This window comes from Rhinichthys klamathensis, unplaced genomic scaffold (assembly GCF_029890125.1).
Source record: "Rhinichthys klamathensis goyatoka isolate OS25496 unplaced genomic scaffold, OSU_Roscu_1.1 h1tg000234l_1, whole genome shotgun sequence".
NCBI classification, from domain to species: domain Eukaryota; kingdom Metazoa; phylum Chordata; class Actinopteri; order Cypriniformes; family Leuciscidae; genus Rhinichthys; species Rhinichthys klamathensis.
The window spans coordinates 652207-677264 of NW_026606757.1; the positions used below are offsets into that span (position 1 = coordinate 652207).

The 25058-nt window shown below is 41.3% G+C and overlaps 1 protein-coding gene across 1 annotated transcript in view; it reads left to right on the forward strand.

The window, feature by feature from the left end:
• Positions 1-5195: 5195 nt before the first annotated feature.
• tmc2a (transmembrane channel-like 2a) overlaps positions 5196-25058 on the forward strand; it is a 28143-nt gene continuing 8280 nt past the window's right edge. Inside the window, exons 1-19 of the mRNA XM_056265486.1 lie at positions 5196-5429; positions 5608-5646; positions 5933-6290; positions 7574-7723; positions 12466-12556; positions 12924-13005; positions 13200-13306; positions 13476-13574; positions 13996-14138; positions 15436-15583; positions 15834-16022; positions 19455-19634; positions 19730-19888; positions 20040-20168; positions 20252-20319; positions 23895-24134; positions 24403-24528; positions 24608-24686; positions 24820-24943. Of these exons, the coding sequence (XP_056121461.1) occupies positions 5390-5429; positions 5608-5646; positions 5933-6290; positions 7574-7723; positions 12466-12556; positions 12924-13005; positions 13200-13306; positions 13476-13574; positions 13996-14138; positions 15436-15583; positions 15834-16022; positions 19455-19634; positions 19730-19888; positions 20040-20168; positions 20252-20319; positions 23895-24134; positions 24403-24528; positions 24608-24686; positions 24820-24943 (2551 nt within the window). The 5' untranslated portion in view covers positions 5196-5389. The remainder of the gene's footprint in view (positions 5430-5607; positions 5647-5932; positions 6291-7573; positions 7724-12465; positions 12557-12923; positions 13006-13199; positions 13307-13475; positions 13575-13995; positions 14139-15435; positions 15584-15833; positions 16023-19454; positions 19635-19729; positions 19889-20039; positions 20169-20251; positions 20320-23894; positions 24135-24402; positions 24529-24607; positions 24687-24819; positions 24944-25058) is intronic.

Consider the following 25058-nt stretch of genomic DNA (forward strand, 5'->3'; position numbering starts at 1 on the left):
GTGCATTATGGGTATTTTCTACCCATTGAGTGTAGCCTACATCAGTTTCGGACACTACTACAAATGGCTGTCCCCTCAAATTGTGGCCTATTTAACCCTCTATGGCAGTGTTTCCCAACCCTGCTCCTTGAGGCACACCAACAGTGCACATTTTGGATGTCTCCCTTTTCTGACCCATATGGAGTCTCTACTAACGAGCTGATGAGTTGATTCAGGTGTGATCGATTAGGAAGAGTTGGAAAATGTGTAGTGTTGGTGTGCCTCCAGGAACAGGGTTGGGAAACACTGCTCTATGGGACATATTAGGAAATCACAGCTAAAAATAATAATAAAGGACTTTATATTTTATATATTTAAGGCTAAAATCCTTTCCCAAAATCAGTTTTCTACATCTGACCTTTGACCTTTTTTGGTCAAACTGACTTTGTCATATTAGGGTAAATTATTTTTTCCAAATTGTCTGAAACTTTACACCCCATTCAAATGCATTTTCACTATCCGAAAAAAACTTCACTGCCTGGAAAGTAGTCAAACCATGTCTTAGTGTTTCAAAAAAATTTAAACAAAAAAATATTAAATGATTGTAGCACAAGTGAAAATCAACAAGACTCTTCTTTTTCAGTGTAGCCTATAGCCCACACTTTCCATAAGCACTGCCATCATTTAATAGGCTACTTCCTGTAAAAAGATAGCATCTGTTCCTCTATGTATTCTATAAAACTAATAAGCAACAACTTAAAACACAGGCAAAAAGTAGGTTCAACTTTGCATTTGTATAGTGTAAAACAAACAACTCGGGTGCGTGCATTTCACGCATTTGTAATCGCTTCCGGGAGGGGAGGGGGGTATTGGCCGGAATTTCTAAATTATTTTAAGTCGTAAAGTGAGCAGGATATTACAATTTAGCTCGTGGTTTCGGCAGGCGTGCAGATTCGTGCCTGAGCCGTCCCTCCCCATCTCTGTGGCGCCCCACAAATGTCCGATGTAAATCTGTGGTTAAAATGAAACTGCAGGGCGCTCTAATGGAGATTCTTTGGGGGCATATTTCAAACTTCCCCGCTTATTTTCACGTCACCTCACGTTAACATCGCTCCAGACTAAGACAATTCAGTCTGCTTCAGCTATGTGTCTGCATCAGGTCAGTAGATTATTGCAAGTCTGTTCGTGGAGTAGAGTATTAAATTAATGTAGTATCTTTATTAGGTTAAACGTGCTCATGTGGATATACTTTAGATTTTATAAAGTAAATAAATTATATAATAGTTATGTTGTGTTTGTTTTATATTTTATTTGTTAGACATTTCACTGGAATTCCTACACAACTTGCAACAAAAACGGCAATGGGGAAGCATACTAGGCGACATTAGCCTACACAATTCTTCAAAGATTACATTCTATGCGTTTGTCGTGTGTACTAAAGTATGTCAATCATAATTAGAGCGCCACCCTCAGGCTGAATAGCGCAAGGACACTAGAATTCTGCCACAAAAAAAAATGTCTGATGTGTTCAGCTTACAAAATGTTTATCATAAACTAGGGCTAAGTCCCAAAATCTTCCCTACCTAAATTTACGGCCAGGTTTGTCAATGATATCAAAGTTATTCTAAAGTGTTATCTGTATATCTTAATGAAGAGCACTACACTGGTGTGGCGCCTTTCATGTGGTAACATTTCCAATAACTGGTTTTGTTGAAAGGAAATAAATTATTTAAGTTTACTGATTATAACTGAATTCAACCAACCTGGAAAAAAACAACAACAAGGTTTTAACTGTCAGTAGATATAACCTGATTTCTCCAGCTTGGTACTGCATATATTTAAAATAATCTTTTTTGTTCTATACAATGAAAGTCCTTTTCCACCTTGATGTAAATACACTAAAAAGAAAATTAATTCATTACTTTATTTAAATGAAGAAATTTTTACACACTTAATTTAGTTTATTCAAAATAAATCAGTTTAGTTGGATCAACATGGTTCATCATTATGTATGAACCACTACGTAAAGACAGGTGTCAGTACAGAGCATAAAAGTGCCCACAGCCTAAGAACATGCGCTACTCTTCAGCACAATGGTAACCGCAAAAAAAGAGAGTACATTTAGGGATTAAATGGATAGTTTGCACAAAAATTAACATTATCCCATGATTTACTCACCCTCAAGCCATCCAAGGTGTTTGATGATCGCTGGGGCCACAGTTGAAAGGGTGAGGAGTTTTAAATATCTCGGGGTATATCTTACAGAAGGTCTTTCCTGGAAAATGCATACACAATACCTCGTAATGGGGGAAAATCAACGCATCTATCATTTACGAAGGCTGGCCAGGTTTAAGGTTTCCCAAAAAGTGGACTTTCTATACTGTTCATCATCCTGGACATAACTTATTGTCATTGCTCCCATCAGGGAAGCGTTACCGGATCCTGAGAACTAATACAGCGAGAATGAGAAGGAGTTTTTATCTTCAGGCAATCCGGCTATTAAATGAGCCACGTAAAAACACATACAGTACATTACATACAGATACAGACATTATCATATACTGATTTTAATTATACTCATGTTTTTCTATATATTATTGGTTTATTTTAATTTTTTATTTGTTGTTAGTATTTTTGTGGGACGAGAACTAGGGAAAAAAACATGTCATTGCATCACATATATGTATGTGACAAATAATAAAGAACCCTTAGAAGAACCCTTGAAAGAACCCCTATATGACTATCTTCTTTCAGACTAACACAATCGGAGTTATATTAAAAAATATCCTGGCTCTTCCAATCTTTATAATGGTAGTGAATGGGGTGCGAGATTTTTGAAGCCCAAAAAATGCATCCATCCATCATAAAAAAAAGTTTTTCCTGCACTGCCGGCACGCCCTGGTCCCCTGCACTGCCGGCAATGCCCACGCTCCACGGCCCAGGTCCTCCCACGCTCCACGGCCCAGGTCCTCCCACGCTCCACGGCCCAGGTCCGCCCACGCTCCACGGCCCAGGTCCGCCCACGCTCCACGGCCCAGGTCCTCCCACGCTCCACGGCCCAGGTCATCCCACGCTCCACGGCCCAGGTCATCCCACGCTCCACGGCCCAGGTCCGCCCGCGCTCCACGGCCCAGGTCCTCCCACGCTCCACGGCCCAGGTCCTCTCACGCTCCACGGCCCAGGTCCTCCCACGCTCCACGGCCCAGGTCCTCCCACGCTCCACGGCCCAGGTCATCCCACGCTCCACGGCCCAGGTCCGCCCACGCTCCACGGCCCAGGTCCGCCCAAGCTCCACGGCTCAGGTCCTCCCACGCTCCACGGCCCAGGTCCTCCCACGCTCCACGGCCCAGGTCCTCCCACGCTCCACGGCCCAGGTCCTCCCACGCTCCACGGCCCAGGTCATCCCACGCTCCACGGCCCAGGTCCTCCCACGCTCCACGGCCCAGGCCCGCCATGCCATGGTCTTAGTCCTGTTCTCCTGTACAGGCCTGGCCCGCCATCCCTCCCCCATGACCGCATCCGCTGAACTTTTGATGTCTTATTTTGGTTTAATGTTGGGCGTTGGGAGCCACCCATAGAGGGGGGATATGTCACGTCTTGTTTTGGTTCATGTTTCATGTCTTATCATGTGATTCCCTGTGTTAGTCGTGTGATCCTGCCATGTGTTCCTTTGTCTTATGTGTCATGTTGTCATTGGTTCATTGTTTAATTGTTCACAGGTGTCCATTGACTTGTCATTAGTCCTGTGTGTATGTAAGCCCTCATGTTTGCCACATGTCCTTTTCAAGTATTATTAACCTGTAACCACTGTGGTAAGCGTCATATCCATGTTTATGTTTTGAGTTCAGGCCATGTCATGCCTTTGTTTTATGTTTGATCACGTTTTGTAAATAAACTGCACTTGGGTTCTCTACAAACTTACCTTTAGTGGACAATTGTTACAGTAACTAAATTAAGTTAAAACAGCATTCCCTTTTTTTATGTTACATAAAACTGATTGAAGTAGGTTACAACAACAAAATTAGAATTTATTGGTAGAATCAAGTAGAAATACCTCCTTAAAGCAACATCTGCACGTGTTTACTTTTTACAGCGTACCTCATATGTTACCTATAACTTGGTGTGTTGTAAGTTGGCATCACTGATATTATATCAGCAGCCACTTATTTGCTCAAGGCAATGGCTTTGCTCATCAATATTGATTATTGTGTTATAAGCTGTTAATTAGGATTTATATGTGTATTTTTGGCCATTCACTCAGATCCAGATGGCAAAACCAGACAAAACCATATATTCATATTTGATACATGATTTGAATATGATTATCAAATGATTTTATTGCTCAGGTAGGGGTTTCCCCCTAACCATAACCTAGATAGATAGATAGATAGATAGATAGATAGATAGATAGATAGATAGATAGATAGATAGATAGATAGATAGAAAATGTATAGATGTGCGGTAATATGCTACGCACATGTGCACACTTTGTATGTTTTTGCAGCTTCACACTAATGAACATGTAATGACTTGTCACTCGCATGTGAAAACTGAGATGTAGTGTCATCTACCAGGTGTCATATGTGCACAGACGAGACAGGAGATCACATATATCTGTTTGTCTGCTTAGAGTTTCACCGTGTGCTTGAGTGTCTGTATATTTAAGTGTGTTTACCATATGGCTACATGCAGTACATACTACATACTGGTTAAGATACCTTCTGCTATCAAAATCTTTGCTGGCTGAATCTGTGACAACTGCTGACAGTTAATAATAATAATAATAATAATAATAATTCTTGTTGCAGATTCTCAAACACAGCAATTTTAAAGAATGTGCATGCTAATACGAAAGTGCAAAACTTAACATAGTGTGAAATGTGTTTAATTGTCTTTGAAAACCGAAGGAAAACCTAAACCTTCATTAAATCTTTAAGGAGGCTCTTTTCGTGACAGCAGCGTTAGGTGTCATGTGTCCCAATGAGTGAGAGTGCATCAAACTGTTTAAATGGATGTGTCGCACTGTCCTGTGGGTCATCCAGAACACTTTTTGATTGTTCCTTTGAACATTGATGGAATTTAAACGCTTCTGAAAGGCTACATTTGTTTTACTTCATGTAAGTTCTCAGATCCTTTTAATATTGAGCTGTGTTTGTGCTTTGTATTAATTCCTTTGTCTTAAATATTTTTTTTTCTCTCTAAAAGATTTAATCTGAACTCAAATCGACCAGACAACTGTTCCAGCTCATTTAACATACTATTATCAATCGCACAGGTGAGGTCACTTGGCGTTTCTATGGCAATAGGGAGTCAGTTACTCGAGAGCAGCTGCACACCTGTGCAGTAATTTGTTAGACCACAGATGCAAGGGAATAATTCAGAGGCTAATAGAGATTAGAAGGGCAGTAAAATGCCAAAGAAAAGTGATCCAGCAAGAAAACTGGAAGATGGTGAGTTGTACTTTTTATTTCCAATGTATAATAATTTAATTTAAGAGTTACATTAAACCCTAATGACCATTATTTTAGTAATACGTTTATTTTTTTATTTATTTTTTAAATCCTGTCATCTGTTGACATTCTGCGCTTAGGGAGCTACTCATAATATATATATATATTTTTTTGGTAGTGGGAATAGATATTGATGGAGACGTGGAGAGTGCTGAAGGTAAGAAAAGATGTTACACTGAATTGTTTTTCCTTATTTTCTCCTTTCTTTTTCTTTTTTTTATGAGTGTTGGTGTATAAGGCTATAATCAATATTTCTGTTGCTTATAACCTAGAAAACACTCAGCAACTAGAAATGTCTACATATAGTGACTATAGTGACAGCAAGTTTCTCCCAATTTTTCTTTCAGAATTTGTAACAATCTGTGTTTATCTTTTGTTACTCAGCAATAATGTATTGTTTTTATGCATTTTATGACAATGCAATTGTGTTCTCTTTTTCTCAGAGGACAAAAAAGCAAAAGGCAAAGGTGCTAAAAAAAACGCAGCCGGTAAACGGGGCAAAGCAGTCACCAGTGAGGATGGTGAGGATGAAGATGCGGATGATGAACCCCCCAGAGGCCGTCGAGCAGCCAAGAAAAAGAAAGCTGCACAGGCAGAGGAAGACAGCGATGATGATATTCCACAGAGACGGTGTGCTGGGAACAGGAGAAGAGGAAAAGTGCGAGAAAGTGGGGGAGATGGGGAGTCCGGTAGAAAAAGCAAGAGAGGTGGAAACAAAAAACAGAAAGATGCCAAGGGGAAAGGAAAAGACAAGGACAATGACAAAGACAGCGACAAAGAAAAGAAGAAAAAGAACAGTAGGTATGCTGACACAAGTGGTAACGCGATAGAACTGGATAATTAAATCATAATTAATTGACTTCATTAACTGCGCACAAGTCACAACACCTATACCAAGAGATCACTGAATATAAAATCGTAATTTTTTTTTTTTTTTTTTACTTTTTCTCTTTTACAGTCCATCCCCAAAGTTCTATTGAAATGTTGCTATTTTTAAGGTGTAATTTACATGCCATATTTCCGTACTAATTATAAAAGTGGTTAGTGTTGTTTGAAAAAATATGGTCAACTATCCGAGCCTCTCCCTATAACCACGACAGTATCGTTTTAACTATTTAAAGCCATTGCATTTTTAATACTATGTCTCCCCATACACTCTAGACACACACTTGTACTAGTTAGAGCTCATGCCATTAATCTCCATTAGCGACTTCTAACCGTATACGCCTGATATTATGATTAGTCATATGGGTGTAGGAACATTTGCAAAGTGTGTGTGTGTGTGATGGAAACATAACACTGCAAACAAAACAATTCTAAATTTTTGTCTTGTTTTTTCAAAAAAAAAAAAAAATATTTTGCATCTTTTGCCCTTGTTACAGAGTAATTACACAAATAAGTACTAAAATATTTCATTATGGTTACACTTTATTTGAAGGTGCCCTTGTTACAGTGTAATTATACAGTTAAGTATGCAGTAATATTAATTAACAACATGTACTTACTATATAATTAGGGTGAGGGTTTGGTTTATGGTTAGTTGCGTGTAACTATGCATAATTTACTGTTATTACTGTAGTAATTACATGTACAATGTGTAACAAGGGCACTGTAAATTAAAGTGTTACCATTATTATACGGTATATGGTTTGGTTTAGTGCTTGTCATTTTGCATAATTTAATGATATTACTATAGTAAAAACAAATTAAATTTAAGGGTTACCAATCTATACAATCTTTATAATTCTTATCCTTATAAAATCTCTCTTTACAATTTTATTTTGTTGTTTTAAGCCTTTAAAGGCTGGAATACACTACACAACTTTTAAAAACACTAGGCATCATACACACTTGCTGACTTTGTAATGGTTATACACTAAACAACTGAGGCATCACACACTACCAGACTTTCAGTACAACAAACAACTAGTGTTGAATCATCCAGAGGGAAAAATGTGGGCAAAAATCTGTACACAATTCATGTTGTGTATTCCAGCCTTAAACAACATTTTGAAGTTTATGCAAGACAAAACAAGTCATTTTTATGAATGAAGCACTCGATCACATCATGTTCTATGTCTTAGTGGTGATGATTCCAAATCAGATGAAGAGGAGGAGTCCATGTCTGAAGGAGAAATGGCCAAACTGATGGAGGAGGTGGAGGAGAAGAAGAAACTGATAGCAAACATCAGGAACAAGCCCTGGCGAATGAAAAGACGACTTAAAGTCCTCAAGTACTGAGAAATCTTAAATGTAATGCAAAAAAATGTTATAATGAATCAATAAGCTTCAAGACACCCCATTAAGATGTGACTAAATTCACGATACAGCAAGGCCTTATTGTTTTTATGAAACAATTAATATATTTAAGGGATTTTATGGTACTAAGTTATATTTATGGAATAGTTATGATCCATTTATTACATGTTAACCATGTTTTGAGCATGGACCTGAAAAATATATTTTCCATGTTTTACTCTAAAACTATGAGAACATCAAAGCCATAAATCTAAACAAGTTGTGCTCCAAGAAATGAGCATTCAGTAAGATTTTGTTTGGGTGCAGTACCAAATGTTTTAATTTGTCTTCTATTCATTTCCAATGCGGTCATTTTTGACCCCGAGGAGTACATGTGTTAGGGGTGGGGGAAAAAATCGATTCTTAGATGCATCGCGATGCGGACGTGGACGATTCTGAATCGATTCACAATTGTCAAAGAGCCACACTAGTTGTAAGCTTTGTAGAGTAAAACTAAAATATTTCGGAAACAAGACACATGAAGCCAAATGACACGTTTCCAGCCAGAGGAGGAAAAACACTCGGCTGTAACGTTACCGGTCGTTGTTATATTATTAATTTACTACAAATATGCTGCTGCTAGTTCAGACACACATGTATTTTCCTGTTGGTTCTTTGCAATGTTAATAAAATATATTGTACGTTAATTCTTTATGGGTCATTACTTTGTACTTTTAAAGCAAAGTATTTATAGTCACACACACACAAAAAAAAGATTCTGATAATCGATTTAGCATCGAATCGCAGCCCTCTGAATCGTAATCGAATCGAATCGTGAGGTGCCTAGAGATTCCCACCCCTAACATGTGTGACTATTTATTTTCAGGACCATTTAACCTTTTTGAATAATGTCCATGATTTTTGTGTGGGTCTGTGTGTTCACATAGCAAGAGCCAAAACCTTTACCAAGTTTCATACCATTCCGATGAAGTAAAAAAACAAAACGGTAAAAAATGACCAGACAGCACCAGAGGGTTAAGTGGTTTTGTTAAGTTAATTCTTCCACTAAAAGATATAGTTACTGGAGTAACTTAAAGGGATACTCCCCGAAATGAAAAATAAATAAATAAACAAACAAACGTTCAAACTCCACAGAATGAAAATTCTGTTAGCATTTATCCATCCATCCATCTTCTTCCGCTTATCCGGGGCCGGGTCGCGGGGGCAGCAGTCTAAGCAGAGATGCCCAGACTTCCCTCTCCCTGGACACTTCCTCCAGCTCTTCCGGGGGGACACCGAGGCGTTCCCAGGCCAGCCGGGAGACATAGTCTCTCCAGCGTGTCCTAGGTCTTCCCCGGGGTCTCCTCCCAGTGGGACGTGCCCGGAACACCTCCCCGGGAAGGCGTCCAGGAGGCATCCGAAACAGATGCCCGAGCCACCTCAGCTGACCCCTCTCGATGTGGAGGAGCAGTGGCTCTACTCTGAGCTCCTCCCGAGTGACCGAGCTTCTCACCCTATCTCTAAGGGATCGCCCAGCCACCCTGCGGAGAAAGCTCATTTCGGCCGCCTGTATCCGGGATCTTGTCCTTTCGGTCATGACCCAAAGCTCATGACCATAGGTGAGAGTAGGAACGTAGATTGACCGGTAAATCGAGAGCTTTGCTTTACGGCTCAGCTCTTTCTTCACCACAACAGACCGGTACATTGACCGCATTACTGCAGAAGCTGCACCGATCCGTCTGTCAATCTCCCGTTCCATCCTTCCCTCACTCGTGAACAAAACCCCAAGATACTTAAACTCCTCCACTTGAGGAAGGATCTCTCCACCAACCTGAAGTGAGCAAGCCGCCCTTTTCCGACTGAGGACCATGGCCTCGGATTTGGAGGGGCTGATTCTCATCCCAGCCGCTTCACACTCGGCTGCAAACCGTCCCAGTGCACGCTGAAGGTCCTGGTGTGAGGGGGCCAACACGACAACATCATCCGCAAAGAGCAGAGACGAAATCGCGTGGTCCCCAAACCTGACACCCTCCGGCCCCTGGCTGCGCCTAGAAATTCTGTCCATAAAAATTATGAACAGAACCGGCGACAAAGGGCAGCCCTGCCGGAGTCCAACATGCACCGGGAAGAAGTCTGACTTACTACCGGCAATGCGAACCAAGCTCCTGCTTCGGTCATACAGGGACCGGACAGCCCTTAGCAAAGGACCCGGGACCCCATACTCCCGGAGCACCCTCCACAGGCCGCCTCGGGGGACACAGTCGAATGCCTTCTCCAAATCCACAAAGCACATGTGGACTGGTTGGGCAAACTGCCATGAACCCTCCAGCACCCTGTAGAGGGTGTAGAGCTGGTCCAGTGTTCCACGGCCTGGACGAAAACCGCACTGTTCCTCCTGAATCCGAGGTTCCACTATCGGCCGTATTCTCCTCTCCAGTACCCTGGCATAGACTTTCCCAGGGAGGCTGAGAAGTGTGATCCCCCTGTAGTTGGAACACACCCTCCGGTCCCCTTTCTTAAAAAGAGGGACCACCACCCCGGTCTGCCATCCCAGAGGCACTGTCCCCGACCGCCACGCGATGCTGCAGAGGCGTTCCAGCCAAGACAGCCCCACAACATCCAGAGACTTGAGGTACTCAGGGCGGATCTCATCCACCCCCGGTGCCTTGCCACCGAGGAGTTTCTTGACTACCTCGGTGACCTCAGCTAGGGTGATGGACGAGTCCACCTCTGAGCCCCCAGCCTCTGCTTCCTCAATAGAAGACGTGACGGCGGGATTGAGGAGATCCTCGAAGTATTCCTTCCACCGTCCGACGACATCCCCAGTTGAGGTCAACAGCTGCCCACCTCCACTGTAAACAGCGTTGGTAGGGCACTGTTTCCCTCTCCTGAGGCGCCGGACAGTTTGCCAGAATCTCTTCGAGGCCAGCCGATAGTCCTTCTCCATGGCCTCACCGAACTCCTCCCAGGCCCGAGTTTTTGCCGCCACAACCACCCGGGCTGCAGTCCGCTTGGCCTGCCGGTACCTGTCAACTGCCTCAGGAGTCCCACAAGCCAACCAGGCCCGATAGGACTCCTTCTTCAGCTTGACGGCATCCTTTACTTCCGGTGTCCACCACCGGGTTCGGGGATTGCCGCCTCGACAGGCACCGGAGACCTTACGGCCACAGCTCCGAGCCGCCGCTTCGACAATGGAGGCGGAGAACATGGTCCACTCAGACTCAATATCTCCAGCCTCCCTCGGGATCCGGTCGTGGCTCTGCCGGAGGTGGGAGTTGAAGATCTCTCTGACAGGAGATTCGGCCAAACGTTCCCAGCAAACCCTTACAGTACGCTTGGGTCTGCCGTGTCTGTCCAGCTTCCTCCCCCGCCATCGGATCCAACTCACCACCAGGTGGTGATCAGTTGACAGCTCCGCCCCTCTCTTCACCCGAGTGTCCAAGACATACGGCCGCAGGTCAGATGAAACGACCACAAAGTCGATCATCGACCTACGACCTAGGGTGTCCTGGTGCCACGTGCACTGATGGACACCCTTATGCTTGAACATGGTGTTCGTTATGGACAAACTGTAACTAGCACAGAAGTCCAATAACTGAACACCGCTCGGGTTCAGGTCGGCGGGGCCGTTCCTCCCAATCACGCCCCTCCAGGTGTCACTGTCGCTGCCCACGTGAGCGTTGAAGTCCCCCAGTAGAACGACGGAGTCCCCAGTCGGAGCACTTTCCAGCACTCCTCCCAGAGACCCCAAGAAGGCCGGGTACTCTGCACTGCCGTTCGGCCCGTAGGCACACACGACAGTGAGAGACCTATCCCCGACCCGTAGGCGCAGGGAAACGACCCTCTCGTTCACCGGGGTAAACTCCAGCACATGGCGGCTGAGCTGGGGGGCTATAAGCAAACCCACACCAGCCCGTCGCCTCTCACCATGGGCAACTCCAGAGTGGTGAAGAGTCCATCCTCTCTCAAGGAGTGTGGTTCCAGAGCCCAAGCCATGCGTAGAGGTGATCCCGACTATCTCTAGTCGGAACCTCTCAACCTCACGCACGATCTCAGGCTCCTTCCCTGCCAGCGAGGTGATGTTCCACGTCCCTAAGTGAAGTGAAGCTTCTGTTAGCATTTATTAAACATAAAATGTTATGTTTTTAAAACATAAAATTCTCAAAATTTCTTCTTTGATGTTCCCCAGAAGAAAGAAAATCACACATTTTTAAAATAATGTAAATGATGGTGGAATTTTCAATTTGGGGTGGAGTATCCCTTTAAGTTTAGTAGTTTAAGTGGGTTTATTACTTTATTAGGCCTTGACATCCACATCATATCTGTCTCTTTTGTGTATTTTAGCTTAAATGTAGCTTTAAAAATAGATAGTTCTAGTCCTTGAAGCTGATTGATTAATACAGTGATCCAGTTAAGTGTCAGTTATGTTATGTTTCATTACGTTTTTGTTAATGTTCCTTTTTTTTCTGTGCAGTATTAATTTCTATAGTTACTAAGTCCTCCTTGTTTGTCGCCTTCATTATCGATTTCGTTCACCTGTGTTCCCTTGTTAATCCTGTGTATAATACTCCCTGTTTTGTTCATTCTTTTTTCAGTTCTCGTTTCAGTTTATGTGGCTTGCATTTTCTCCTACAAATTCTGAGATTCCTTCATTGTGCGATTTCTGTGAACCACCGCTCCGTTTCAGTAAAGTAAATCCACTCCTTTTAACAATCACATGTTCTCCTTGTGTCTGTAGAGAGGCTCAGCAGTTTGTGGATAAATTTGAAGGTGCCTTGGGCAAAGGAAAAGGCAGGAAGCTGTATGCCTACAAAGTGATGATGATGAAGGTAGGAATATGAAAATCTTCACTTTATGCATCACTATGACTGTTGCTGAAAATAAAACATTCCTATTTTAAGAGAGATCAGATCAGAATGTCAGATAGAGATTTTGGAGTGGACTTTTTACACTAGAGCCAGTAAGAAAACACCTAGCAATGCCCTAGTAATCACCCAGAACTCCCTAGCAACAACATAGCAATGGGTTAAAACACAACGTGAATACCTTAGCAACCACATTGCAAAACTCACGGTGGCAACGAGTATACTGTAGGCAAACGGCAAACGCCAATAACATTTTCTTGAAAAAAACGTAAAAATATAGTTACCTGCAGCCTCCTAACATTCCCTGTTTCCTTTGTGCCTCATCATACAGAAATGGATAAAGTTTCAAAGAGATTTTGAAAATTTTAGGACATCGTGCATCCCATGGGAGCGGAAAATAAAGGAAGTTGAGAGTAAGTACTAATGACTCCCCCATTCACGTTACATACAGGAATGGTGTGTATCATTTCAGCTGTCTTACTGATGATAGAAAATTATTTCTTTGACCTGTATATGAATTAGTTTTTCATCTTGCAAGTAAAAAAAAAGAGGTACTCAACTAAAAGTTCCTTATTCTGTGCCTTGCCGATGTTTCATCCATTTGCAGGTCACTTTGGCTCCTCTGTTGCTTCATACTTTATTTTCCTCCGTTGGATGTACGGTATGAACTTAGTCCTCTTTGGCTTGACTTTTGGCCTGGTTGTGATACCAGAGGTCAGTGTTTTATCAATTATGTTGTGTTTTACCTACATAAGTATAAAAGTATGCTCTTTTGCCTTAAATTTGGCTTACCGGAGATAAATAAAGTATCTTTCTAATACAATCTACAAAAAATGACTGCTGCCCTTCACAAATGATTTAAACATATGGAATTATCCGCAAGGTTCTCATGGGACTTCCATATGGGTCCATTCCTCGGAAAACTGTGCCGAGACCAGAACAAGCCACTGCTATGGACTATGCTGTTCTCACAGATTTCAATGTAAGATCATGATACATGTCTTTTATACAATGGGGTCTGACAGTTTGAGACCACTAGTGAAAATGCCTATTTTGCATTTTAAAATACAATTTTAAGTCAAAAGTAAACATGAATTTCAGAACAGCTTAGTATATTAGTCGCCCTTTGGACTAGCAGCAACATGAACTCCACAAGGTCATGTAAAACCTAATGATCATGTTCTCCAGCATGATTTGAGAATTTATATCTTGTGCTACAACGGAATCTAAAAAGTTTCATTAATTTTGCATCATTTAAATTTTTCTGTTTATTTACAGGTTTAATTTTCTTTGAAAATTGTGTCATGGAATTAGAGAGTTACGCAGTGTTTGTCACATTTCTTCTTACCATAATATAAATGTATGGTTATCAATAACACTTTTTGATGCCTTCTCTTTGACAGGGTTACTGCAAGTACTCAGTACTTTTCTATGGCTACTATAATAACCAGAGAACCATTGGCTTCCTGAAGTTTCGTCTCCCTCTGTCCTACCTCTTGGTGGGCATTGGGTCCTTTGGGTATAGTCTCATGGTTGTGATCCGAACGTGAGTCCCTCTTTCATGCATTGCTAGATGTTGTAGCAATGACATGAAATGTTCTTGAGAAGTATATATCTCAATGTGTATGCTGTGAATGTGTATGCATATACCAATATATATATATATTTTTTTGTAAGTATTATTGTTCTTTGTAGATGGCAAAAGGTTGTACAGAATCTAGTGTATTGTCTTTAATTGTACTGTACATCTACAATGGTTAAAAAGATTGTGGTGTCAGATTAGACAGCTAATGGTGAAAAAAATTTTTTTTGCTGCTTGATACTGCAAACTAGTGTTTGTTATCATATTTATTGTGGTAATCATAATCACACTGTTTTGTAGCACAAACAGTTTTACCATTTACTGCACTTTGTCACTCTTCTAGTAATTTACCTTTGACAGTTAATGAATCGGAGGTCTTGCAAAGTCACAGAAAATGGCTGCATAACATTTCAATTTTGATTGAATGATTGTAGTTTCTGAATTTTCTGAATGTTTAAAATGTATATCTACAATCTGGTTTACATGTGCATTTTACACATGCATTCGAAACAAAATTTCGGAAGATGCAAAGATCGACATTTTGCATTACTATAACGGAGAAGCTTGAGTCTTGTCAAAGAAATATGCAATGTTTCCGCGTCAGAAACAATAGGCAATTGAAATAAAAAAGATGCAATTATCAATAGTAGCAATTTTGAGATTTTTTAATTACTAGAAATAGTCACAATTACGAGAAATTGTCAAAATTGTGTGATATAAACGTTTGAACTATAGTCAGTATTGTTAGCAGTAAAGTCACAATCATGACATATGCTTTGTAAGATATAAAATAAATAAAGATGTAGTTGTGAGATATAAATTCAGCTGCACAAAGTAATGGCGCAAATATAAGATTTTTTTTTTGACATTTCCTCACCCTCATGTCATGTCATGGTTGCTTTCTATGAACTTACTGAAACTAATGATAATCTTCCCTTCCACCCATTCAAATTAAGAAACGGCACCATTTTGTATTGATCATTTCATGTATTGTAATATTTTTGTGAACATGGGCAGTCAACCCTCTGGGGAATCGAAGACATATTTAACTTTTTTTTTTTTTTAAAACACTTCACCTTTAAATACAAAGAATTTTCTCCAGATAGCCTAACAGAAAGTTCACCACACTACACAGCATCATTGTATGAGTATTACCAACATGATTGTTGTTTTGACTGCAATTGGAAATTGCGCTTCTGTTATCCTGCCGGCGAGACTGGATTCTTTACAAGTGTTGAATAAAGTCCACTCTCGCTGTTAGGATGGCTAAAAACGCAGATGTGGGGGGAGGGGATGGAGAAGACAGTGAGTTCACCTTTGCCTGGAAGATGTTCACCAGCTGGGATTATCTTATTGGGAATGCGGAGACAGCCGACAATAAATTCGCCTCCATCACCACCAGCTTCAAAGTATGTGCTTTTGTGTATATGTGGAAATTCTTGGGTAGGTGTAGATGTGTGTTTTCTGACCACTGCATTTTTTTTTGTTTCATAGTCTGGTTGTCCCTTCAGAGATCTGAGGTGGTCAACTCTCTGTAAAACCAAATAATCTGGCCAGATCAAGTGATATGGTTTAAATAAATGTTCATACGTGCTCTGTAGCTCCAAAATGGTCTTGCATGAGATTTTCTCAGTTTGGAACCTCTAATGTGTTCTGCAGGAGTCCATTGTGGATGAGCAGGAGAACCAAAAGGATGAGAACATTCATCTGAGGAGATTCTTACGTGTCCTAGCCAACTTTCTCATCACCTGTACACTTGGTGGAAGTGGCTATCTCATCTACTTTGTGGTCAAACGATCCCAAGAGTTTGCGAACATGGACAACCTCTCATGGTACGAGAAGAATGAGGTAAATATAAGCACAAAACCACATTCAATATCTTGTCTTAAGTACACTAACAAGATACAGGGGTTGGTCAATGAAACTGAAACACTGACCAATGTTGTGTTTCACGCCTATATATGTGAGACTTGGTGGCCGATCTTTACTGATATTACAGTACATTCTATCAGTAAGAGCACAATGTGAAGCTTGAATAGCAGAGCAATAGCACAGCTGTACATAAAAAAATGTCAATCCACAACATAATGGGAGACATATCAGAGTTCAAAAGAGGACAAATTGTTGGTGTGCGTCTCACTGGCTCATCTGTGACCAGGACAGCAAGTCTGTGTGGTGTATGGAGAGCTATGGTATCCAGGGTAATGGCGGCATACCACCACGTAGGACGAACCACATCCAAAAGGAGAAAGTGTCGAAGCAAGAGGAAGCACAGCTGTCCAGCTGCGAAATTAAATGTGGACCTCGACTCTCCGGTTTCCACCAAAACTGTTTTGACGGGTCCTCCAGAGTCAATATTAGTGGTCAGGCTGCTATAGCCAAACCTTTGGTCACTCATGCCAATTCCAAATGTCAGTTTCAATGGTGCCAACAGTGCAAAAAAAAAAATTGGGGCTGTGGACAATGTGAAACATGTACTGGTCTCTGATCTGTGAGTTACAGTGTGGAGAAGCCCCAAAGAGGCTTAACACCCGGACTGTTGCTGCCCATAGTGAAGCACGGGGTGGATCAGTGATGGTTCTGTCATGATTCTGCCATCATGTTATTGATTATTCCTGGTCTTGTGGCAGGATCATGACAGAACCAATGTTTTGTGTACAAGCGCATAGCCAATTGTCATGGCCATGTGCTTGTGTTGTCTCGTCTCTTAACCCCGCCCCCTTGTTATCCTGATTCAGTCTTTATTGCTTCACCCATGTCACCTGTTATGTCTTGATTAGTCTCCTTATTTAATCCCCTTGTGTTTGCTGTCTTGTGTCGGTTCATTGCCAAATGTTACTTGTGAGTACCCTGTGAAAGTCTTGTCTTTGAAAGTCATTGAAAGTCTAGTCATTGTTAGTTTCTCTTGAAGTGTTGTTTGTTTTCTAGTGTTTTGTCAGTGTCGTTGTCTAGTTAGTCACCGTAGTCCTGTCTTGTTTTGCCCCCTCGTGGGCTTTGTTTTCCCGGTTATTTGTTTAATAAATCGTGTTGCCTTGACTACTGTCTGCTATTGGGTTCATCCTTCCTCACCCACATAACAGGTTCAGTGATGGTTTGGCACCCATCAAGCACTCTACTGTGCTGGGATTCATGAAGCACTCTACTGTGCTTGATGCGTACGTCACTGCCAAGGACTACCGTACCATTCTGGAGGACCATGTGCACCTAATGGTTCAAACATTTACCCTGAAGGTGGTGCCGTGTATCAGCATGATAATGCACCAATACACACAGCAAGACTTGTGACTGAATAATTTGATGAACATGGAAGTGAAGTTGAACATCTCTCATGGTCTGCACAGTCACCAGATCACCAGATCTAATGCGTATGCTTGATGCGTACGTCACTGCCAAGGACTACCGTACCATTCTGGAGGACCATGTGCACCTAATGGTTCAAACATTTACCCTGAAGGTGGTGCCGTGTATCAGCATGATAATGCACCAATACACACAGCAAGACTTCTGACTGAATAATTTGATGAACATGGAAGTGAAGTTGAACATCTCTCATGGTCTGCACAGTCACCAGATCTAAATATTTTTGAGCCACTTTGGGGTATTTTGGAGGAGCAAGTCAGAAAACGTTTTCCTCCACCAGCATCACATAGTGACATGGCCACTGTTCTGGAAGAGGAATGGCTCAAAATCCTTCTGGCCACTGTGCAGGACTTGCAGCGGTGGCCTTAAGCATCTGGGGGCCCGTTTCAATAACTACTACGGGGCCCTACCCACATAAAACATAAACATTATAGAGCAGAAAAAGCAAGGATTCCTGTTGGTTTGCATCAATGGTATATTATTTTATTACGTGCACTTTCAGCTTCATGAACAGGCAGCTCAACATAGAAATAATCCAACCTTATTTGATTAAAACTATATACAATTATGCAGCGTTTTACGTTGGAATAAGCATCGCCCTTTCACGCAGGGCAACTTCACTGCTTAATTGATTTGCGCAGTATATTTTCAGTTGTCTGGGCTGACTTAAAAAAAAAACAGCTCAAACATCCCCTCAACTTGAATTATTTAACTCAAGTCAAGTCAAGTCATCTTCATTTATATAGCGCTTTTAACAATGGATTGTTTCAAAGCAGCTTTACAGAGATAAACATATAATTTAAGGTAACAGAGATTGTTTTGGCTTTATAGCGGTTCTTGAATAATGTTATTTCCAGCTAAAGTTAATTTTGATTGATTCACCTCGCTGACGGCGTTCACATGCACATTCAGAATTGATTCTATAGTTATGTGCTTTTGAAAATATGTGCGCAGGTTTGTAATTCCATACAACCCATGCCTAAACAAACTACTTGTCTTGCCCATAAATTTTGATACAGAATTTTGTTTTATTTTATCACTTCGGGGTACGCGAACCGAAATTCACAACGCTTTATCTGTAGAGTGGGAAAGGGATCCTCCATAGGGAGAGGATAATACATTTCTAGAATAAATGTCTCAATTAAAGAAGGCCTATAGATAACAGTTATGATATGTGTGGCTTTAATGCAATATATTGTAAAAAGTGGTATAAATAAACAAGATTTTACAGGGGTCCCAAATTGTAGAGCTCATGCAAATATATCCACATCGCTATGAAAGCAAAGAAGAAAAAGTGTCTGACTGACACTGAACCGAACTTATGATAAATAACGATGGGCTCCGCGTTATTTCAGCACTGTGGACAGCCTGCATGGCAAAGGTATAAACACATAAACTACTGATATTATACTTCAGATCGCTTAAGCCGTTCGCGGAGGCGGTAAACGTCGTCATAGTAACCGCGAGGTCGACCAATCAGAGACGTCAGTGTTTTGCTTAGGATTGTGGGTAGTGTAGTATTTCTCCAGAAGATCGCGAATAACAAAGTTGATGTCATACCTTGTGGCTTTTATAGGAGCAGAAACTTTCGCTTCACAACCTCATAGCTCGTGGTCAATCTACCCTGAATGGTTTGGACAATATGGCTGAAAATCAATATCCTACGGAGAAAATGAATGGGATTTTGCTGGTCTGTTGGGGCCCCCTTGGAGGGCGGGGCCTGTTTCAAATGAAACGGGTGAAACAAAGGAAAGGCCGCGTCTGAGGACTTGTATCTGTCATTCCAAAGACGAACTGATGCTGTATTGGCCACAAAAGGAGGCCCTACACATGATACCACTAAATGATTAAAACCAAGTGTTTAAGTTTCATTGTCCAATCCGTGTAGATTATGTAATAACAATAAAATTTGTATCTCAGATGGAGATCATCATGTCTCTGCTGGGGCTGGTGGGTCCGATGCTCTTTGAGACTATCGCCGAGCTGGAAGAATACCATCCACGTATCGCTCTCAAGTGGCAGCTGGGGCGTATATTTGCGCTCTTCCTTGGTAACCTCTACACATTTTTGCTTGCTCTGTTCGATGAGGTCAATACGAAAGTAAGTTTTCTGATGATAACCCTTTTAATTTCCTGTTCCTACCAATTTTTCAAATCAGTGATTTTTAAGTGAACAAAACCCTTTCTTTCTTTAAGCTTGAAGAAGAGGATTCTATAAAAAATGCCAGCATTTGGTTCGTTAAGGAGTATTATGCCAACTTCTCGGCCAACAACCCAAATTACACAGGCACACCACCTCCTCTTGATCCCTCTGATGGCATCAGAGGCCCATGCTGGGAAACTGCAGTGGGATTAGTAAAGTGTCCATCTAATTCCTCCAGCAGAAATCATATATAAATTACTGTATATTGTGATTAATTGATGAGATATTCTGATCTAAACATTTGTTTGCACATTTCTTGTTGCTTTATATTTGTACTTCAAACCATTCCCACCCCACCATTAGGAGTTCGTGAAGCTGACCATATCAGATATACAGGTGACTTATCTGACCATCCTCATTGGTGACTTCCTGAGAGCGCTGATTGTACGTTTCCTGAACTACTGCTGGTGCTGGGATTTGGAGGCTGGCTGGGTGAGTCCAATATATAGGTTCATCACCAGGAACCTAAACTGCCATTTTTGTTTTTGATTACTAACAGCCTTTTTCATTTTCAGCCTTCCTATGGTGAATTTGATATAAGCGGCAATGTTCTGGGATTGGTATTTAACCAAGGAATGATCTGGTAGGACCAAATGCACAAACAGCACAATAACAACATAAAAAATATAAGCAATGGCCCAAATAAAACATTTTTAAAAAACTACATTCAAGTACTGAGTAATATTAATTAACAACAATTAATATTAATGTACTTACCATATAATTAGGGTTAGTGTTTGGTTTACGGTTTGTTGCAGGTAATTATGCATAATTTACTCTCATTACTACAGTAAGTACATGTAAATGTTAGGGGAATGCAGAGACAATAGGAACCCAAGAGCAGATCAATTGAGAACGGATTTATTGTCCAAAAGGTTGAATGAAAACAATACAAAACATAAAATAAAAGGTAGCCGAGCTACCAAGCAAGAGGGCGAGACAGAGGCGAAATCCAGTAGGCAGGCTGGGGTCAAAAACCAGTAGCGGGCAACAGTTCCTGAGGGAAAGGCCACGGCAATAGTCCAGGACGAGAGCAGGGGGTCAAAAACCAGGTGAGCAAGCTGAGTTGAGAAAGGGAACAGGAACTAGGCAAATAAACAACAAACAGGGTTAAATTAACAGACAAGGCTTTTAAGGTCTTTCAGACAAGGGGACAGTAGTGAAGCGGACGGAAACCAAGACACACTGACAGAGAACCAAAGAAAGAGAGAAGCATAAGTAGTGGAGAAAATCAGTGCAGAAAATGGGAAACAGGTGTGTAAGCAATGAGAGTGAGAGCACTGATTGGGATAGGATTCAGCTGAGATGGTAGAGTGAGGTGAACAGACAATCAAGACACAAGCACAGCAGAAAGGCTGAAGATCAAACCAGAGTCCTGACAGTAACATTTTAAACAAGGACACTGTCAAATAAAGTGTTACCAAAAAGTTTTCCTGAGAAATCACACCTGATTCTTTGAGATCTATGGTACGTTCACGTGCTATGGAAAATATGATATTTTCCACTTGTGAACTGGTATTTACCAGTGTGTTGCGTTCAAGTGCTTTTGTTGTCGTAATGTGGTAAAAAGATGGAGATCCAGACCTGTTATTTAGCTAAAACTATTTTAGATTGTTTAAGTCATCTGCTACAGCAAGAAGATGATTTACTAAAACTCAAACGGTAAATAATATGCTGTATATTTTCTAGATCATGAATAGTACATATTTTTACCATTCACGACTCTCGCGTTGCTCTCCGCCATTTTGAAAAGGTCAAAGGTTATCTCATCTCGGCAATTCGTGCATCAAAATATTCTACGAGTTGCCCAGTGGAAAATACCACATGAGGGGGTGTTCATGTGCATTTTCCACGTCGGCTTTTGGTATTTACCATAATTACCATAGGCATAGCACGTGAACGCACCACTAGTCCCTGTAAACAGCTAAATTAATCTGGAAGTGGCTCACACTTTTTTTTAAAAATAATTAAAAATATTCTCTTTCTTTGAAGGGCGTGGTTCCATTATGCAAATGCATTATTAATAAATGTAACTTTTACAATAATGATAGCTTTCTGAGTAGGTTTTAGCATGTTTTGGTTGTGCTCTGTGTGACTGTGCAGATGAATAAGATCATACGATGATTCGCATTCTATTTTTGCAAGCAGACTCTCCTCTGTTCTCCTCTGTTTTTTTTTTTAAATGGGTGATTCCCAGACTTTCAAAATTTAGCATGCTTTTATGTTGAAATGTATGTCAATCTTTCTCACTCATTGTGACAACTAACCTATGCCCTTCCCACACCAAACACATTATCGGTAGCCCAAGCTATTTACGGATATGATGAGATGATGAGACACACACGCCTGTGAAAACCATCCCAACAGGTCTAAAATATAAACACTGATAATAGGGTTATTGTGAATCAGGGTAAGACAAAAATGTCTCCATTCGCAGTTCCTGCATCAACCCTGGCTCAGAAATACCCTTGTGCATTATGAGTCCTTTGGCCTGATAGACTTGCGGCGTGGCCATTTCATGCAGGGCAAAGGCAGAGCACTGTACTTACAGCAGCACTGTAAGTCTTAGCACCCAGAGCTGCTGTTGTCTCACAGGTGCTGGACAGGAGTTGCGGATGACCCCACCAGTTGGCAACATCTTACGGGCATGCACTGCAACTGCACACTCCACCTTCCAAGTAGTGAGAGAGGAAAAACATTTGAAGCAATTGCGGGGCAAGGCGATTTCCTTTTCGCGCTCCGCCCCCAGAAACCAAGCGTCATCTTCCTCTCTAGAGGATTATGGCCTTCTCTCCGATGCAGCTATCGACATCTGATCCCTCATCCAGAGCTGCGAATGATGCACTGGGTTGCCGTGACGACCTTCGCTGGCAGCTCGACGGCCTACAACACGTGTCGTTTTCTTGTACAAAACAAATGATGATTGTAGAGTAGAATCTGTTTAGAAACGCTCGGCTCCTAAGCAAAAGCTTGAATGAGTGCTGCATGCTTCCTTGTATACCCATGGCACAGGGAGTGGTTTGCGATGCAAATTTCACTCACCAATGTCCATTGGCTTGTTTTGTTACCACTCGAAGGTGATTGGAATCCTAATTCGTCAGTCACTGACGTAACTTCAAACGTGACTGACTGATAGGGAAGCTGACAAGGGAGCTAAGTTGAACTGCATTAGACTGCCCCCATTAGACTGTCATAAATATTCACATGCAACTTTTAAATCTCACTCTACAACAGTATGTCATGATTATGGTTAAATTATCACAGAAATTTTTATCAAATACAAATTTTAAACTGTATTACTGTTTCAAGTTAATCTTTGAAATGACAAGTTATAACAGAATGGAACGTTATAATTTTACAAAGTAATTTTACAAATTAAGTAATTTTACAAATTAAGTAATTTGTAAATCAGTAAAGTCAACTGCATTAAAGTGAACTTAATTGGTCCAAGGTCACACTCCTAATTTGGACCAGATGATCACTGGATTGATCTGGGCCACACTCCTCCCACCAACAATTGGCCCTCATGTTGTTTACTGTGATCCATGCTGTGCCATATTTGCCACACATGCCTAGTTCTGGCTGATAGGATACATACCTTTGCCGACAGGATGCCAGCAGTGCCAGCTTAAGGCCACATTCGGGACAAGACATTTTGCTATGTGGGAGCTTGTGCTATCTGTGACACTATTTGTGAGGAAAATTTGAGTATTAAATTAAGACAAACAAATGAAGAGAGTTACTGTAAGAGGACCTTTTCAGTCCAGGTATTTACAAGGTTCCATGTAAACCAGGGGTGTCTAATCCTGCTCCTGGAGGGCCACTGTCCTGCAGAGTTCAGCTTCTGTTCCAATGAAACGCCTGAACCAGCTAATCAAGGTCTTACTGGGCATACTGAAATTACAGGCATGTGTGTTGAGGCAAGTTTGAGCTAATCTCTGCAGGACAGTGGCCCTCCAGGAGCAGGATTGAACACCCCTGATGTAGACTGTTGGCTGCACACTTGGTTCTAAAATGCTTTGAAGCTTTTCATCTTTTTGAGACAATTTAGACATTTCAATTACTATCAAGTTTACATTGGACATATTACAAAACAATATTTAGCCACATACTCTTTTGTACCTGTAGATATCAATTTGTTTGTCTGTTGTTTATCAGGATGGGGGCGTTCTATGCTCCTGGTCTGGTGGGCATCAATGTTCTGCGGCTCCTGAGCTCCATGTACTACCAGTGCTGGGCTGTAATGGCCTGTAACGTCCCACACGAGAGGGTCTTTAAAGCTTCTAAATCCAATAACTTCTACATGGGCTTGTTACTGCTCATTCTCTTTCTGAGTCTCCTGCCTGTGGTTTACACCATCATGACTTTGCCTCCCTCCTTTGACTGTGGACCCTTCAGGTATACACACACACACACACACGTTTGGTTTCCATGTTGTATGGGGACATTCCATAAGACAATGATTTTCGTACTGTAAAAACATATTTTATCCCTTAATCCTAAACCTACCCATCTCAAAAAACTTTTTTTGGACATTTTTACCAGGACACCCACCTCACACAAACATAAGCTCATATGCACACAAACATATAAATGCATAATACCCCAAATTAATTTGTATTATCAAATTTACTCATGCTCATTGTTTCATTTCCTGTTACCACAGTGGGAAGGCAAAAATGATTGACATCGTTATGGAGACCATTGATATGGATCTACCTGCGTTTATGGGGACGATCTTAGGCTACCTAGCAAACCCTGGACTCATTATAGCAGCAGTACTTCTCATGGTGTAAGGAAATTATTTAAAAATAACATGTTCACATAAAACAATAAAAAATCCTTATATTTGTATTTTTGATTTCTTACAGTCTGGCCATTTACTATCTGAATTCGGTGTCACAGGCCTACCAGAATGCCAACATGGAGCTAAAAAAGAAAATGCAGATGGTTAGTAGTGTTTATGTTCAGAGATACACAACAATCCATGCTAAGATTTGTTAGATGGCACCCCAGTTTGTAAAGAAAATGTAAAGTGTGCTTTAAAACTTAGCCAGTGTGCATTTCTAACGTTCATTTTTAGGCAAGAGATGAGGATAAGAACAGACGGAACAACAAAGACAGCACTAACCAGGTGATGAAGGACCTGGAGGATCTACTTCCCAAAAAATCTCAGATGTCCCATGCTCATCCAGAGAAAAATGCAGGTGTGCATTGCATAGAATGTTATGTTACTGACAATCATACATCAGCAATTGGTGCTCTTAAAAAAAAATAATAATAATAATAATGTCAATAATAAATCAGCCCTATAGCAGATTG